General features: G+C 43.5%; 1 protein-coding gene across 2 annotated transcripts; it reads right to left on the bottom strand.

Moving 5' to 3' along the window:
* Nucleotides 1–440: 440 nt before the first annotated feature.
* Nucleotides 441–18,053, bottom strand: LOC142823589 (maestro heat-like repeat-containing protein family member 2B). 2 transcript variants are annotated; one of them, XM_075914864.1, is made up of 10 exons: nt 17,942–18,053; nt 14,888–15,030; nt 11,228–11,350; nt 10,236–10,398; nt 9,636–9,734; nt 7,983–8,134; nt 7,043–7,186; nt 1,582–1,674; nt 821–890; nt 441–706 (listed from the first exon to the last, which is right to left on the bottom strand). In XM_075914864.1, exons 1-10 carry the CDS (start codon nt 17,979–17,981, stop codon nt 585–587), a joined length of 1,149 nt encoding a protein of 382 aa, XP_075770979.1. In that variant the 5' UTR covers nt 17,982–18,053; the 3' UTR covers nt 441–584. The 2 variants fall into 2 exon arrangements, with proteins under 2 accessions (XP_075770979.1, XP_075770980.1); XM_075914865.1 differs by lacking the exon at nt 14,888–15,030 and having other exon boundaries at nt 17,942–18,044.
* Between the last annotated feature and the right edge of the window lie 1,031 nt (nt 18,054–19,084).

Below are 19,084 nucleotides of genomic sequence, written 5' to 3'. Positions count from 1 at the left end.
CCCAACTGTTAGGTTGGTTAAACACTGTGAAAAATTGCCCAGGGAAGTTGTGGAATCTCCACCACTGGAGATATTTAAGAGCAGATTGGATAGACACCTATCAGGGATGATCTAGACAGTGCTTGGTCCTGCCATGAGGGCAGGGGACTGGACTTGATGACCTCTCAAGGTCCCTTCCAGTTCTAATAATCTATGACTATATGACTCCATGTGTTACAGCAGGAGCAGATGACCGTTTTGCGGGGCTCCGGGCAGCATAATTCCACGCCCCCCCCCCCTTTGACACGGCGCATGCACAGTGACGCCATGCACATGTGCGGTGGCACCACGGCGCGTGCGCGGGGCTTTTTGAAGCGCGGGACCCGGGGCGGCCACCCCGCTCGCCCTGCCCTATATCCGCCCCTTTGTTACAGATCCTCTGTGCCCCATTTGCAGAGATCATGAGTATGTTATAGCCCTACCATGCCTGCAAAGCCTTGGTTCTTTAGATCAACCTATAGCAGCTCATGCTTTTAGCTCTGGATGTCCCCAACTCAACCCCCAGCACGATGGCGATGATCGCAGCAGTCACAGTTACTCCTGTGTTACTTACAGTCAGCACCAATAATAGCTGTGAGCAGATTCAGGGATGCCACACGAACAGTCTCATTCTTAATCTTCAGCTGCGAGTGCAGAAATGCTATGAGGTCATCAGGAGAAGAACGGGCTGCAAAGGAAGAAATCACATCCTCACTAACAACTGAAAGCTCATTCTTACTACACCTACAAAAGAAGGAAGTTACAAGGAAACTACTGTGTAATTTGGAGTCTCTTCCCCTACCTAGCAGTAGGATACAATAGCACAGCTCCATTTGATTTTCCATGATGAGCTGCTGAGTTGGAGAACAGATCTGTGGGAAGAAGAGAAGTGATCAAAGGAAAACTAATCAGAACAAGCAACTGAAAAGAAGATGCTCAATTAATTTCTAAGCACTCACTTCCTACCTTTCCAAATAGAGCTCTGAACCCAAAATAAATGGTACTGACTGCACAACAAAAATCAGAAACAATGACCGATACATTGGATAACAGAAGTTCCTGCTTTCAAAGTGTTTTTAGCAGCAGAGCTAATTGAATCAAGACTTGACCCTTGGTAACTGGTTCAAATGGTTAATTATTCCACCATAAAAATGTAGGCCTTATTTGCAGTCTGAATTTGTCCAGCTTCATTTTCTAGTTATTGGCTCACGTTATGCCTTTCTCTGCTAGATTATTACATATGTTTCCCCACATAGATATTATAGACTGCAATTAAGTCACCCTGTCACAGGATAGGTCCTCCCCATTTGGATGGGATCAGTTTTTACTATATAACTCTAACTCCCTCTAATAACTGGCTTATGCTAAAATTGCTTTACAAACGGAGCTGGATTTTAGCTAATAAAATGAGACCACTATCTGCTTATTCTTAAGCCAGCAGAAACTAATAAGGCATAAGAAGGTCTCTGGGCTCTTCACTAGCATTCAAAAGATGTTTATTGTTAATATGCTTCAGATCTGCTGAGCTTAAGCTCAAGTGATACAAGAACAAGTTCCCCTCACCCGGTCGTGCAGAGCACTGCAGATGGCTTGAAATTTCCCTTTAGGTAGAAGGATCTTATATTCACCGGAGACTTCCAAGAGCTGCCTCAGACTCTACAACAGAGGGTGAAAGTTAGAAGGTGGGCATACAAAGGAGCAATATGCAATGACTGAAGCAGGTTCATGGAATACATAGATTCCAAGGCCAAAAGGGATGATTGTCATCAACTAGTCAGGCCTTCTGTATGACACAGGCCTTAGAAATTGCCAAAATAATTCCTAAAGCAGAACTTTCAGAAAAAAATCCAATCTTGATTTTAAAATAATCCCCTTGACTCTTGGTAAATGGTTTGAATGGCTAATATCCCACCACTGAAAAGGTAGACCTTATTTCCCATCTGAATGTATCCTGTTTCAGTTTGTAGCCACTGGATCATGTCATGCCTTTCTCTGCTAGGTCATTACATATATTTCCCCATGCAGATATTATAGACTGTAATTAAGTCACCTGTCACAGGGTAGGTCCACCCTGTTTGGATGGTATCAGGTTGTGGAGGAGTTAAAGAACTAAGGCAGCCCAAGTGGCCTAGTCTCCCCAACCACCATAGCAGGCCTGGTTCTTAGAGCAGCATTGCCTAATAGTCAGGGTCAGTGCAGCAGCCCTTTAATGAGGCTCTTCAGCTCAATGACCCAAGCCCTTCTAGGTACGACCGTGCAACCTAGTGCTCAACCACCCTTTGGGGCAAACCAGTGTTGCCTAGTGGCCAGCCCTTCTCCACCAGGCTCTACCTACTCCACAGGGTCCCAGCCCAGGGCCTTGTCTTGCAGCTCAATGGGGTTTCTTCCAAAACATGCAGAGTCAAAGCCTAATACCTCAACTCAATAATGCTTAGTTCACATAGATTACTTCCCACCATTCTTCTGCAGCAGGTCATCTCAGTAACTCCGTGGTCTCGCCTCCATCTGTGGCATTGGATGGTTGTGGGGGGGGTCAACTGGAACCACAGGCTGGCTGGTTTCTGCATCCTAGGGCACTGGCAGTCCCTCCACAAAAGCCTGCAAAGCACCTCTGCTCCCTTCAGCTGTCAGCCTAGACAGAACTGAGCTGCTCCCTTTTATATCCTGGTTCCAGTTGGAGCATTCCCAGCAAGTATGAAGGGGCATAGCCCACAGATCATGATTAGCCCCCGCTGAACCATGCATGGTGGGTATCCTCTGTCACAAACACTCCCCCTTAAGAGGGTGTCCATTGGTGGACCTTCCTCTTCATCGTCTCCTTCCACTTGGGAGAAGTCTGTGTTTGCATGAGCCTTCCCTGGCCCAGTGTAAAATACAGAAGTCATAGGGTTGGAGCGGGAAGTACTACCTCATGATTCAGGCACTGGTGTCCTTCATGTTATTAATCCATCTGAGGGGTGCATGGTTGGTGACCAGTTGAAAGGGCTTCCCCAGTACAGAATATCCCAGGGTATGTCTACACTACAGCGCTAATTCGAACTAACTTAGTTAATTCGAACTAAACTAATTTGAACTAACGCATCCAGACTAAAAAACTAGTTCGAATTAGCGTTTTGCTAATTCGAACTAGCATGTCCACATTAAGGGGACCCTGAACTGGGGTTAAGGATGGCCGGAAGCAGTGCCGGCAGGGCATCAGATGAGGACTTAGAGCGTGGAGATGCTGCCTCAGGCTAGCCGAGGACTGTGCTTAAAGGGACCCGACCCCCACCCCGGACAGACAGTTCTCAGGGGTGCCCCGCTTGCAAAGCAGTCCTGGCTTGGAGTGCCCTTAGTGCCCACACTGGGCACATCACAGCACTTGGCCATCAGACCGGCTGCACTTGCCGCAGGCTGCCTTCTGGGGAGAGGGAGCAATTGGGGGGCTGCAGGAGAGCTTCCACCCCCAGAAGCCCGCAGAGCCAGCCCAGTCCTCCCCATCGGGGGTTAGTACCCCATTCCTCCCTCACCTCCTTCCGCTTACCCTTCCCTAACCCCCCTTCCTGATGTACAAAATAAAGAAAACGTGTGGTCAAAAACAGAATCTCTCTTTATTGAACAAAACTGGGGGAGCCTGGGAAAAGGAGGTGGGAGAGGGGAAGAGAGAGGGTGGGAGAGGGGAGGGCAACTACAATGATCAGATGTTTGGAACAGGTCCCATATGAAGAGAGGCTAAAGAGACTGGGACTTCTCAGCTTAGAAACGAGGAGACTGAGGGGCGATAGGATAGAGGTCCATAAAAGCATGAGTGGGGTGGAGAGGGTGCATCAAGAAAAGTTCTCCGTTAGTTCCCATAATAGAAGGACTAGAGGACACCAAAGGAAAGGAATGGGTAGCAGGCTTCAAACTAGTAACAGAAAGTTGCTCTTCACAAAGCAAAGAGTCAACCTGTGGAACTCCTTGCTGCAGGAGGCTGTGAAGGCTAGAACTAGAACAGAGTTTAAAGAGAAGTGAGATAAAGTGATGGAGGTTGGGTCCATGGAGTGCTATTAGCCAGGGGGTAGGAGTGGTGTCCCTGTCCAAAGTTTGTGGAAGGCTGGAGAGGGATGGCACGAGACAAATGGCTTGGTCACTGTCTTCGGTCCATCCCCTCCGGGGTAGCTGGGGTTGGCCACTGTCGGCAGACAGGCTACTGGGCTAGATGGACCTTTGGTATGACCCAGTAAGCTCAGGGCTCAGGGTCGGGGGTCTCAGTGGACCCCCTTGATTTTCATGCACACCTGCTCCTGGGTGGCCAGGCTGGCAGCTCTCCTGCCCTAGACAGCCACTTTCCTGTGCCTAGTGCGGAGGTCGTGGACGAGGTCCACGATGTCTGCACTGGACCAGGCTCGTGCCCGCCTCTTGCGGTCCTGGGCAGGCTCCCGAGAGCCGCCAGCCTGGTCCCGGGAAGAGGGGGAGGGCTGGGTGGCAGCGGGTGGCTGGCTCGAGCCGTGCCAGGTGCAGGGTCTGCTAGCTGGGTGCTGGCAGGCTTGCACCTGGCACGGGCACCGTAGCCAGCCCGTGCCCCTTTAAGGGTTCCGGGGCCGGGAGGAGGGCAATAGAGTTTCCCTGGTGTTGGCCAGAGTGGCCACCAGGGAAAGCTGGGGAGGGCTAGCCTCCCACTAGTTCGAATTAAGGGGCTACACACCCCTTAATTTGAACTAGTAAGTTCGAACTAGGCTTAGTCCTCGTACAATGAGGTTTACCTAGTTCGAACTAAGCGCTTCGCTAGTTCGAGTTAAGTTCGAACTAGCGGAGCGCTGGTGTAGCGCCTATCGAAGTTAATTCGAACTAACGTCTGTTAGTTCGAATTAACTTTGTAGTGTAGACATACCCCCAGGGTGTAGATCACCCACGTGATGGCCAGGGCCTCCCTTGCTATAGTAGGGCGGCAGGTCTCTCAGGAGAACAGCTTGCAGCTGAGATAAAGGATCTGGTGCTCCTTCCCACCTACTTCTTGAGATAGTACCACTCCTGGTCCTACCTCCGAGACCTCCATTTGAAGGATAAAAGGCTTTGTGAAGTTGGATGGGATAGGACCAGCTCTTGGTTCAGCTGCTTTCACAGGGCCTGGAAGGCTTCCTCACAGTCTTCTGATTACTGGACTTTCTGTGATTGGGTGTTCCTCATCAGGTCCAATAATAGGGTGGCCAGTGTGATGAAGTTGGGTACTAAGCAGCCACTGTGTCTGAAGTATTGTGGCACCTGTTTCTTTGTCATGGAGGTGGGGCAGTCACACAAGCCTTAGACCTTATTTATCAAGGAGCTATAGTTTTCCCCTTCCTACTGTGTTCACTAAGATGGCACTTGGCTGGATTCACAGTGAGTCCTGCATCTATTGGGGCTTACAATACCTTGCTAAGATGTCAGAGGTGTTCCCCCCAGCTGGTGCTGTGGGTGACAATATTCTTAATGCACACAGCTGTATATTGCATATATGTTTGCAATATTTGGTTCATGAGCTGCTGAAAAGTGGCTGAGGCTCTGTGCAGCCCAAATGGCATCATGCTGAATTGCTGTAAGCCAAGCAGGGTGTGGAAGGCACTCTTCTCACAGGAAGCCGGTATCAGGGGTATCTACCAATATCTGTTGGTCAGTTCTAGTGTGGAAATGAACTTTGCATTTCCCACTATATTCCTCCTTGAGATTTCCCCATGTATGCATCCCAGTATCACTTCAGCTTTTTTGGCCACAGCATTGCATTTGTAGGTCATGTTCAGCTGAGTATTCACCAAGTTTCCCAAAATATTTTTCAGAGTTACTGATTCTCAGGAAGCATCCCTCAACATGTATGTATCACCTACATTGTTTTGTTCCTAGATGCATCTATTTACATTCAGCCATATTTAAATGCACATTTATTGTTAGCACCCAGTTTACCAAATGATCTATATCACTCTGAATCAGTGAGTTGTCCTTTCCATTATTTACCACTCCCCAATTTTTATTTCATCTGCCAATTTTATCAATGATGATTTTATGTTCTCTTCCAGGCTATTGATAATGAGATGACAGTCTAACTCCTTCCTGTACCTACACACTTTTCTTTTTTGCTGCTTGAAGCTTCCAGGATATCTCTGATGAAATCTACATATTTTACTACATTTAGGCTCTTGTGTAGTCTTCTGATACTTTTAGTCAAGTCCATGAGACATTGATTCCCTCAAAGTCATGGGCATTCCAATCCCAAAAGCAACCACATATTCTGGACCAGAAAGCCAACATAGATTGGGAGTAAACCATGGAGGAAGTGGGGAGGGAGGAAGGGCAGCAGGGTTGTGGCCCTGGATTTGCTGCTTGGCTTGTACTGAGCCAGCTCACATAGACTGAGCATGCTCAATCATACTACTGAAGCCAACTGCCCTCACTCCATCCTCTCACTATCAGCAGGCAGGAGTTACCTTGGTCATGTGATACTGAGGGTAGATGAAATAAGAGAGACAAGGTGGGTGAAATAATATCTTTAATTATATTATCTCACCCACCTTGTCTCTCTAATATCCTTGAACCAACACAGCTACAACAGCCCTGTACACAACGGTAGATGAAATAGACAGTGATTTTATATCTATCTAGTTATATAATCTAAAGCAATGCACTTCAGGCCTTCTTAGTATTAATTATCAGCTACTGGCAGTTTACTTAATACTGCCCAGAGACAACACACAGCAGCCCCTGCTCTGAGGAGTTTATTTATAATCTAAAAGAGAGACACAGAGTTGATAGGATGTACCAGTAAATCACAAGGAGGGAGTATCTTATGGGGGGGAGGGGCAGGTGTTTTGTTTCTTACCTCCTTAGCATCTCCAGGAAACAGAAGATACTTTTCATGAGAGGCTTTTACCTACAAAACTTGTCACCTGGGTCACCATGTCTATAAAATCAAGACTTGTGTGTTTATCTATTATCTAACAAGTCACTATGTAGACCAGGAAACGCCACTGGTAGCAGCTAGTGCAGTTCACCTATGCGCACACATTGATAGTTATTTTAATAAGTATCTCACCTTGGTGACATGAAAAACATTAACGTCCTCTTTATATTGCTCAAGGAGCCATGGGATCTGTTCGAGCACCTTATCTTGATACTCTTCTTTATGCAGGAGGAGGCTCATCATGGGACCAAGGGCTAAGATGATGGCCTGCTTGAGCTACATAGAGACACAGAATTTATGTTCCTACAAAGTCATTCAATATCATGCAATGGGCCCATCTTTTTTACTTCTGACGAGTGCAATTTCCCTTTTCCACTGTTGAAACAGCCCTATCTCAATATTTCCTGGTAAAGAATTAAGACTCATGGGCTACGTCTACACTGGCATGATTTTCCGAAAATGCTTTTAACGGAAAAGTTTTCCATTAAAAGCATTTTCGGAAAAGCACGTCTAGATTGGCAGGATGCTTTTCCGCAAAAGTCTTTCGGAAAAGGACTTTTGCCTGAACGGGAGCAGCATAGTATTTCCGGAAAAGCACTGACGATCTTACATGAGATTGTCAGTGCTTTTCCGGAAATTCAAGCAGCCAGTGTAGACAGCTGGCAAGTTTTTCCAGTCTAGACACAGCTATGGTGTTGGTTTCAGAATTATATTCTACTGCACCTCACAACTTTCCCAAGTGGGATATTTCCCCAGATTAGTATGCACACTAAACCAACTCATTCCTGCTGTAACTCTACTGGAACTGAATAGACATCTGCCAGGAATGAATTTAGCCCATTCTCCTATATTCGTCTGCATGTCAGGTGACAAAACTGGAATCTATGTACACTATGTACAGACAGAATTTCCATGAGATTGTGACATTATAATCTTTTTTAAATGTTTTTCATCATACTCTGTTCTATCCCAAAGAACCTGCCATTGAACTCCATCATCACAAAGAGTGCCATACACAGAGAATTTAACGATACAATTTCTCATAAAGGTTTAGAAAACCTACAATTCTCACCTCCAAATCTTCACATGTGGTCCATTTGCTTGTCACATGACGATAGAGGGGAAGAATTTCATCACAGAATTGAGATTTACCCATTCTGGGAAATGGGCACTTTTCCCAGTTACTAAAATATACATTTACTGCCCTTGACCATTTTTCCAGAACTGCATGGAAGGAAAAAAGACAGGCAATATGAAAAGGATGCAATAGTAATAAGGATACGTTGCTTTATCAGTGAAGACACCCAGGCTTGTAGTTTATTACAATTCCATGCCCAATTCAGGAACAGCTGATGAAATCCAATAACAGTTTTGAATTATTTCTCTTCCCTCCTTTCCGTTTCTTGTTTCTCAAAAAGCTTTCTTCTCTTTTGCCTCTCTCCATCTCTTTTTAATTCCCATAATTTGAAAACATATTTTTTCTCCCTTGTTACCTCTTAATTAGAGCTGATTGAAAAGGTAGTTTAAATTAAATTAAAAGTGTTTACTCTTGTTTTTTTCAAAATTTCAAATTACAAAGATCATTCACATGTTTCAAAAATCAACAAATTTCAGCCACCTTTTTAGCTGCACAAAAACAATGAACACATCCTGATTAAAACTGTCATTGACATTTTTCAGTTTAATATTCCATCAAATTGGAAAAAAATATGAAACATATAATGAAAAAACCAAAATATTTTGACCAGCTGTTTTCTGAATGATTCATGTCCTCTACAGTTATTGCTTATTTAGCCCTAAAACTGTATGATTTCCTATTGGGTTACAGTTTGTCTGAAAGATGTTCAGTGCCCCTAACTCCTATTAGCTATACTGAGATTTGACAGCATTTTGCCCTAAAATTAGATGCACCCACTGCCCTTGAAAGGAAAATTAAGGCTCAATCCTATGTTCTATGAAGCTGATGGCAAAATTCCCATTTATCTCAAAGGTGCAGGATTAGTCCCTTAGGCCTGATCTACACTAAAGGGGAAAGTTGACTTAAGGTACGCAACTCCAGCTATGTTAATTATGTAGCTGGAGTTGACGTATCTTAAATAGGGTTTTCAGACTGTCCACACAGTGGCAGGTTGACAGGAGTGTTATTCCTCATGAGAAGCAGGACTACCAGTGCCAACGGGAGCACCCACTCAGTTCGAAATAGTGGGTCTTCACTAGACCTGCTTATTTGGACCCTGGTGATCAACTGCAGCAGCATTGATCTTCTGCATAGTGTAGACGTGGCCTTACTTGAGCATCAACTAAAAAGCAAAGGAAGAGAGAAGTGGAGAAGGCCAGAGGACAGAGAAAGGGGGTGAAAGGAGATGATAATTAAGCAACTAAAGAGGAGGAATGGGTGGAGGGGTGGAAAACGGGAAATTTTTAAATGTAATTCAGTCTGTTGCCTGCACATTCTCCCCCAGGAGTTTCCTGGCACATGGGCAGCATCAGCTTTTGTTTATTTTTAAAATATCCACAAGTCATAAAGGGCCTGAACTTACAAATGCTCAGCACCTCCAGCAAAGTAAGGAGCACTCTCAACTCCACTGAGTGCCAGAGGAGCATGAGGACTCAGCCCCTGGTACAATCCAGTTCAGAGCCTGTTTGTAAACGATCAGTCACTTAACTCTGTACCAAGGCCCCTAAATATCCATTTTGGACATCTACAATAAGTGCTGGCACTTACCACCACAAAATGCTTGCCTCAGCCTGCTCTCGTCGACTAACATCCGCATGGAGCTCATGCCGTACAGGGTCATTCCCACAAAAGGAATGCACTTGAGTGCTGAAAAGAAGGACCAGAAGAAAAGGAAGACAGACAATTGACTGTTATCTGCCTTCTTACTATCGCATTTAGAAACACCGCTGGGTCGGATGCTATGGGCTCCTAGGTCATTTTGTGCTGCGTACACAAATGATAAGGCAGCAGTAAAAAATCAGTGGGGGATTTACCCTGAGGAGGAGCATTCTCCACCAATGTGCAGCTGTGCCAGATGCCCAATCCTCTCCCAGAGTAGGAGAGAGAGCACTGGGGAGGGATGAGAAATGGAATGGAGAAGAGCTCCACTAGACCTGATTTTCCTCAATCTTGTCCTTTAAGAACTTCAAATGGGGCCTAAGAGCTTGCACCTTTGTGTGGATAGCTCATGGTCTAGCAACTAGAACCAGCCACAGCAGTTCATCTCATGCCCCCCCAAATAGCACTTTGTGTAGCTGTACAGAGCGTGAACCTCTGTCCTTAAATGGAAGACAATAACTTGGAAACAAAAGATGGAAGTTGACATACTATAGGCTGATGATAGGTTGCCCAGTGTAATCAAAGTGAACTCGTCAGACAGCTCCAGTGGTTTCAGATGACATTGAAGCTCATACATCACCTCATTGAAATAGCAGCGTGCCAGAGCCACTAATGTGTTGCTCGCTGCCACTTTTAGTTCATTTGTTGCTTCCTTAAAAAATACAAAAAGAGAGAGACTGAAGTGATTAAAGCCAACTACACCAGCCAATGCTGCTCAAATGAATCAAGTTTTTATTTCTGTTTTCCACCCAACTTTCTGTGAACAGAATCATTAGTCATAAATAATCATTGAATCGTTTGGCTAAACACTTGTCAGCCTTTCAGTTGTTTGCAAGCTGCTTAGACTATTCGCTATTAGCTATTTGTGGTGGATGATTGGCTATCATAGTGACATGATATTTTTCCCTCAGAGGAGGTGGGCAGCTTCAAGATATTCAGAGAATTTTCCTGAATAAACTATACCCTAAATCCAAATACTGCTTCTTTTGGAAACAGCTCAGATTCTGTTTAAAGGTTTCATCCTGCTGCTTAACACCATAGTATCAGAGCACCTTCCACAGAAAATCAGTATCAATAATGAAATCCCTAGTAGACTTCACAAAAAACTTGCTTGTTAAGAAACGGTAGGCCTCTCTGCATCTGATATATGTCACAATATCCTGACCTTACAAAGCACTTAAGCACATGTGTAACTTGAACAAGATGAAACTAGTCACATGCTGCTTAGGACCTGGGATTCCTGGAGGACGGTGTGGGGATCTGTGGGCCCCTAGCAGTCATCAATCCTGGAGTTTCAGTATATAGTTTACAAAAAATGTTTTAATTAGTTTAAGCTTTCATTCCTGTCATTAGCATATAGGGAAAACTAACTTACCTGAGTATCAGAGGGGTAGCCGTGTTAGTCTGAATCTGCAAAAGCAGTGAAGTGGGTCTTTGACCACAAAAGCTTATGCTCCAACACTTCCGTTAGTCTAACTTACCTGAGTCTCTCTCATGTGGTTTGAGGCAAGTGTTATTATTTTTCTCAGTAGCCTTCTCTCTAGGACCTGGGCATCCTGCTGAAATACTTTCTCCAGGATACAGTACATGTCTACTCTGTTTTTCTGGGGACAAAACATAAAAGAACAATTGGGGAAAATGTTTCCTTGATGACAATATAGTAATGCTATACGCTAATATAGTAACACAATATAGTAACACTTACGCTAATAAGCTTCTGCCCAAAAGAGTTTACAATCTAAACATGAAACAACTAGCCCAGGCTAAAAGAGCAGATCAATAGCCAGGAAAATAATTCAGGTCTTCTGATTCACTATCTGGAGTCCTCTCCACTAGACCACACTGATTCCACAGCCTGCATACTCACTCAAGTAACCCCTAGTCTTCATTTGTGTAAAACTTGCTATGCCCTCCACAATCACCCCAGCTAGCAGCACTTCAGAAGAAGCTGAGCAATTTACAAATTTTTTAATCAGAATAAGGGCCCTGCACTGCCCCCTTATCTAATTTTGTTTATTATTATTGTTATTGTTATTATTATTGTTATTGTTGTTGTTGTTATTATTAGCATCTTGCCCTTTTTTATCCACTCCAGACAGAATTTGTAAATATAATTATAAAATACCCAACTCCTGCAGTAAATCTTCTGCAGCTTTTAGGGAAAATTAGCTCAGGAGTTACCTCTACATTGACAGTAGCACGCTTGAAGGTCTCTTTTATGGGGTCCATCAAAGTTGAAATTCACAGATGATACTAAATATGGAGGAGCTGAAGGTATGAGTTGTGACAGAGAAATAATAAAGAGGGGCACAGAGAAATTAGAAACCTGAGCAGAACAAGACTGATTTCAGAGAACTGCAAACTAGCGCACCTAGCCTACGTCTACACTGGCCCCTCTTCCGGAAGGGGCATGTAAATTTCACTAGTCGTCGTAGTAAGAATAAGAGCCTCCGGAAAAAGCCGGAAAAAAGCGGCGGACATTTTTATTTAAATGCCGCGGGGGATATTTAAATCCCCCGCGGATTTCCCTACGACGACTAGTGAAATTTACATGCCCCTTCCGGAAGAGGGGCCAGTGTAGACGTAGCCCTAGAGAGGGGGTCAATATAACTGACATAATGAGAGGGAGAAAAGTTGGAAACAACAAGTGACCTGGAGTGACAGTGAAAAAAAAAGTCAGCCATCTGGGTTTGGTTTGTTACATACAGGAATCTTGTCATAAAGCAGGAAGACAACAGTTTCTCATTGTTCATCTGAGGTGTGACTGCTTCTGGCTTATTTCACTTTTTTGGCACCACATTCCCCAGAAAAGATCAACAGCTTGGAAGTAATTCAGGAGAAAATTTTAAAAAGTGCAGGGAGGCCAGCAGAACTGACTTTTAAATAGAGACCTGCAACCTCTATGGGATCTGACCTCATGCGTCAGGGTGAGGTTGGGTGGGTGTAGGGGAGCCTGCCTTGACAGTAAATGGCCATGTCTCCCTTTAACACATGCAGATCTCTAACAAGCAAAACCCAGGCCTGTCTCAAGTCTGGTGCACATAAGCATGCAGGCAAGGTCATGGGAGAAGCTGTGAGAGGAAGGAATGTTTTGCATAACAATGCAGATGAAGCATGGTACGTGAGACTATGTCAAGAACACATGGCAAGCAATCTTGTACAGGTACTTCTGTTTCTGATAACCACAAATTACAGATGCAGCCATACAACTGTCAACTATGCACATAGCAGCAACATCCTGAGTGACAAGATGTACTCCAGATAGGGTATTGGGCATGTTACATATCCTACACAATACGTAATCAATTGGTAAATATTATTAGAACAACCAAGTCTCGCTTTGCTATAAAATGGGCTTAGTAAGAACAATCAGTGGGAGGGAATGAGCAGGATTTACCCACAGGTACTGCTCGATGTAACTTGAAGTAAATAGGCCCTTCACACCGGTGATCCAGTGCATGGTGTTCCAATGCATGGGAAGAAAAGGAACCATGACCTCCTGCCTGCTACTGTAGGTGGCATACGGGTGAAGTGTAAGTGAACTAGTCTTTATTATTTTATTATAGTAGCTCTTTTATTAATTGCTTTTGCATTGCTTTGCACTATATTATTGCTTTAGAATGTATGGCATTTAAGGTTTAAATTGTGTAGTAATTGTTTTTAAGGCTTGTAAAACTTAAACAACTGTAATAACTGCTTAAAGCTTGCAATAAATAAGAAAGTGGTTAAGTATCCCTGGAGTGTCCTGGTTTCTCTTGGATCTAAAATAAATCGTATCACATCACAGTGGGAAAACAACTGGACTCCCCTGGGCTCAGATCAGGTCAGCTCTCCTCCATAGAGTCAGCACAACTGTGACTGCCTACTCCAGCCAGCCACCACCTCCTTGCTGCATAGCATGCACTGTGGAGTGAGGATGCTTAGGAGTCAGTGTTTCTTACCCTGCAGCACGTACATTGCACAGCAGGGGGCAGTATCAGAGACATAAAATTTAGACTTTAACATCAGGAAAAATGCCCCAGCTATAAGACATCTATCAGGTTATTACATAGTCTTCATTGGAAAGTGGTGGAAACCCAGTCACTAGGAGCTTTTAAAATTGGTTTGGCCCAAAAAAATGAAAAAGGCACTGCTGGGAAATTGGATGATCCAACAAGCCTTTCACATCTGTCTCCTGTGAGTCTATAACTCTGAATTCAGGCAGCTGAAGGTGTGAACTGCCCGCTAAGGTCATAAAGCACTTTGGAATGTTCAAAGCCAATGGTTGGCTACACATTCCAGTGGTTGTGCTTTTAAAGGATGCTGCTGCAAACTGCTATTATTACTGCTCTAGTGGGGAGAGGCTCTGCCTCTTTCCATTCATTTTTAAATGTAAGGAGGATTTTTAATTGAAAATCATAATTGATAACTTATGAATACAAGAACCCCACACTATTCAAGCGAGCCAGAAATGAACTGCTTGTCTTGGCTTCCTGGTACTTGAAACTAAAATGCCTTCTGTGTTGACCCTTAATAGAGAAATGGACTTTGCTGGATGCGAGTATTAATAAAAGAAAAAGGGGTTTGGATTATTTAAGAACCCTTCAAAGCTATATCCCAATCATATGTCATTATAATTAAGAAGTGTTGTCTTGGGTTTAGAGCAGAGAGTCAGTTCACATGGGTTTTATTCACCATTCTTCTACTAACTCACTATGTGGTGTTGAGCAAGTTATTTAATTCCCCATGACACAGCCCATCAGTAAATGGGGATGTTTATCACTCTCCCAAAGGTGCTGTAAAACCTAATTCATGAGTAAGTAGGTAAGTGCTTTGAGGTTTTTGGATGAAGATGCTAAAGGAGGACAAAATACTGCTATAAGAGATTATAGATACCCCTACAGTGTGCACTTTTATAATATACAGCCCAGGTACTCCAGTGTGTACAAAAGGACAGTGCTCCTCTGAGTGTCTCTTTATTATATCATCCTGATCTGTAACAGAATTTTGCATGATGAGTTTTGCATGAAGACAGAAGGGTAAATACTGATTACACTGAAGGTGGGCTGAGCCAAGTTCTGTATTGAATTACTTCCATGAAGTCAAACAGAATTTGGAGTGGAAACATGGAAAACAGATGTGATTTGATGAAACTGCCCTACCTCATCCTGCTGAAGTTTTTCTAGCAGAACAGTCACAACGACAGCCAGTTTGGTCTCAGCTATCTTGACAATCTCAAGGGCAATAGAGGCCTTATCTTGATCGTCCATATGGTCCAGGAGGAAAACAACCTCGCTGTAAACAGCTGAAATTAAAGGAAAGGATTCTGCTGGTTATCATTGATGTTGGGATTCAGTGCTTGTGTCTTTAATTCACTATCTAGTAAAGACTCTGTAGGAGACCAGACATGGTGATAAGTGGACCTGGGAATCATGCAAATCCTTTTCTTCCCTCATGGTGACCATGTCTGTTTGCAGAGCTATTGTGGGGGGACGGATTATAATAAGGATCCCTTTTAAATAAGATCCCCACATAAAATAATCTTTTCCACCTTTACTATTAATTTAGGCATTTTGATAGCACACAGAATAATTTATAGCCAAGATTTTTAAAACTGGGTGCCTAAACTACAACTCCTAAATCCATATTAACACGCCTACATCCTGATTCAACAAATTAATCACATGCCTAACTCAATGCCAACAAATAAATCTAAAGTTAAACACATGCTGAAGTGTTTTGCTTAGTCAGGGTGTCATTTCCAAAAGTGCTGAGCACCCAGAATTACCTATGGATGGTGCAAAGAACTTCTAGGGGTTCAGTATCTCTTGAAAATCAAGCCACTTTTTAAAGACCCCACTGTATGAATTTAGAAGTCAAACTTTATGCACTCTGTTTTGAAAAAAGGCTTCAGTTTTATTTTATGGTAATTTAAATACTTGCAGAGAAGACACATGGAATAGGTATTTGTCCAGTTGCCTCTAGAGACCCTAAAAGATTTTCCCCCAATGCACAACATAAGAACATAAGAACGGCCGTACTGGGTCAGACCAAAGGTCCATCTAGCCCAGTATCCTGTCTGCCGACAGTGGCCAGCACCAGGTGCCCCAGAGAGGGTGGACCGAAGACAATGATCAAGCGATTTATCTCCTGCCATCCCTCTCCAGCCTCTGACAAACACAGGCCAAGGACACCATTTTATCCCCTGGCTAATAGCCTTTTATGGACTTAACCTCCATGAAATTATCTAGCTAGGTGTTTTCCATGGGTAGGGTGATTACCCCATACCTTTATGTGAAGCCTCAGAGATTAAGTCTTGGTAAGTCTTGCTCACATAGTCAGGATCAGTGTTACCTGTAAACTGAGCACTTGGGTGGCAGACATGTGTTTCTAATGGTTGTACACATCCGTCCATGCCTCAATGCACATCAAATGTATTCTACACGTAGAATTGGAGAGAACATTGGTCAGGATGCAATTGATCTCCAGATCTGAGGGTGGGGAGGAATTTTCCCTGGGTCAGACTAGCAGGGATTATTGTTTGGGAGGTTGGGAATTTGTCTTCTTCGGGAGTATGGGGCACTGATCAACCACCAGGATCATCAGGGCATTTCTGACCTAATCATTTCTCTACCATTGCAAAGGCCTCAGGCATTGGTAGCATTTCAGTTTCTCCTATCCTCTGTCTGCAGCACACAGCATCTTAGTCTCCTAGGCCTTGGGCACATCTACACAGCAGGGCTAAAGCAGAAATAAGCTACACAACTTGAGCTATCAATTGTGCAGCTTAAGTTGAAATAGTTTATTTCGGCTTTTGGCGCTGTCTACACAGCAGGAAGTCGGGGAAAGAGCACTCTTCCTCCTACTTCCCTTACTCCCCATAAAATGCGGGTTATAGGAGTCGGAGAAAGAAGTCCTCCAGCTTGACATTATTTGACATTATGTTGAAATAATGGCTTGCTGGGTAGATGCGGACTATGTTATTTTGCAATAACATCAGTTATTCCAAATTAACACTGCTGTGTTGACATACCCTTCAAGAGTGACAATTTTTAGTCCAAGACAAGTTTTGGTTTCAGCATAGGGTTGCTAGGTGAAACGTAATGGTTTGTGACATACAGAAGATTAAAGTACATGATCTAATGACCTACCAGCCTTAAACTCTATGAAACTGTGAAATAGTTGATGTATTAATAAAATCAGGATTTTATCTCCCATGTGTCTCTCAGCAGAAATCCTCCTGGAGACTTAATATTTAACAAGAAATCTGAAATGCCATATTTATCTGTCTCCATTGTAACAGCATTCCAAGGCATGGAGGAGGAATTGATCAGAATTTACCCTTCCCATGAAAGATTGCTCAAGATTAGGCGATTACCCATCCTTACCCTTCGATTCCAACACCCAGATGCAGATGGAATCAGAACTGTAACTTACATTGCCCATACAGTTGCAATAGTAATGGTGAAGGATTAAGAGCACTAGTGTTGCTAAGAAACGCTTTGTTATCCTCCATTTAATATGCTAGCTATCCACTTAATATCTTAAGTAGACAGCAGGTACATCTAGACTGCAGAGTTTTTCCAGGATACCAGAGATATCCCAGAAAAGCTCTGCCACGTCCAAGGAATGCGTCTGCTTTTCCAAAAAAATATTGGAAAAGCAGACATGTTTTTTCAGCATCTCAGTAAACCTCGTTCTACGAGGAAGAAGGGATGTTCTGAAAGAGGCTTTTTTTCTGACATTTGGCCCACTGTAGACGGGCCAACTGTCAGAAAAGCCTCTTTCAAAAGAAAAGTGATAGAACTTTGTAGTCTAGACACAGTCAGCTAGAAGAGAAGTCCTTCTGTGTTTTCTCTTCTAATTTCTCCCATCTCTGATGCTTTGCACCACTAGATTTTGGCTCCAAGGATGCAGAAGTCATAAAATAAGGACCCATATTAAACATAAAACAACTGGAGAAAGGAAAGAAGACCTTCCCCATAACATCCAATAGTGACACAGGTTGTCAGGAAAGTTTCCAGGTTCAGAGGCTGTAGGCCAGTCCTTCAACTCAAGTCAATTAAAAGGGAAGTCAGTAGAGGCTCACTGGATTTACAGCAGCTAATGATCTGGTCATATAAATGGAGAATATTACACGTTTCTATGCACCCATGCTCTTGAATGTGTATGTGTGGATACAGGTTGGATATAAAAAATACAATAGTGACCCTTACCTCTATCAATTACCTCCTGTTCACTCACAAATGTATTCATGGTTTAGTCTTTCCTCAACACCTTCTCTCAATCCTTTCTCCAACTAGCTCCAGTACTGAGAGATAGATGGCCTCTCAGTCTGTCAACCAGAACTTCCAGTTAAACTTACACAAGCACTATTGTGACATCCTTGTGACCAAAGCAAATTCCATAAACTGTTGATGACCAGGTAGGCACACAGGGACTCTGTCACTTTGCTGGAGAGAACTATGGTTAAGATGACCTGTCACCTGTCTATGACTTTTACTAAAAATTGCCCTAACTAAATTTTAGGTGCTGGGGAAAGGCAGCACTCCAGCAGACTCCACTGCTCTGAGAGCAGGCTAGGGTGCCACTACTACTTCCACTCCAGGTGGGTGAACTGCCCAGGGTACCCTGACTGCTCTCCAACCAATGCTCCAGCACAGCATCTGGCCCCAGGGATGCCCTGAGATGTACCACGCCAACTACTGTGGAAGTCACAAAGGTCCCAGAAAGTCACAGAATCCATGATTTCTGTGACAGAAATGTAGCCGTGTTAGTCTCGTGTAGCTGAAACAAAAAACAGGACTATGTAGAACTTTAAAGACTAACAAGATGGTTTATTAGGTGATGAGCTTTCGTGGGCCAGACCCACTTCCTCAGATCCAATAGTGGAAGAAAATTGGCACAACCATATATACCAAAGGATACAATAAAAAAATGAACACATGAAATTTGATTTGTCCTTTTCATATGTGTTCATTTTTTTGATTGTATCCTTTGGTATATATGGTTGTGTCAATTTTCTTCCACTATTTGATCTGAGGAAGTGGGTCTGGCCCACGGAAGCTCATCACCTAATAAACCATCTTGTTAGTCTTTAAAGTGCTACATAGTCCTGTTTTTTGTTTCATGATTTCTGTGACCTCCATGAATGATTCACAGCCTTATTCATAATCACTTTCTCCCAAATAGGCCTCTACCTACAGGTTCACAACCATCTCCTCCCTGTTGGTCAGAATCAATTCTTAAATGCCTATGCCCTGGGTTACTTCCTTCAGTTTCTGAAACAAAGCATTGTCCCCATGACATTCCAAGAACTTATTGGATATTTTGTGTTTTATCATATTACTTTTCCCACT

This window comes from Pelodiscus sinensis, unplaced genomic scaffold (genome assembly GCF_049634645.1).
Source record: "Pelodiscus sinensis isolate JC-2024 unplaced genomic scaffold, ASM4963464v1 ctg109, whole genome shotgun sequence".
NCBI lineage: Eukaryota > Metazoa > Chordata > Testudines > Trionychidae > Pelodiscus > Pelodiscus sinensis.
The sequence above is the reverse complement of the archived record's forward strand: the minus strand, read 5'-3'. Positions and strand labels throughout refer to the sequence as shown.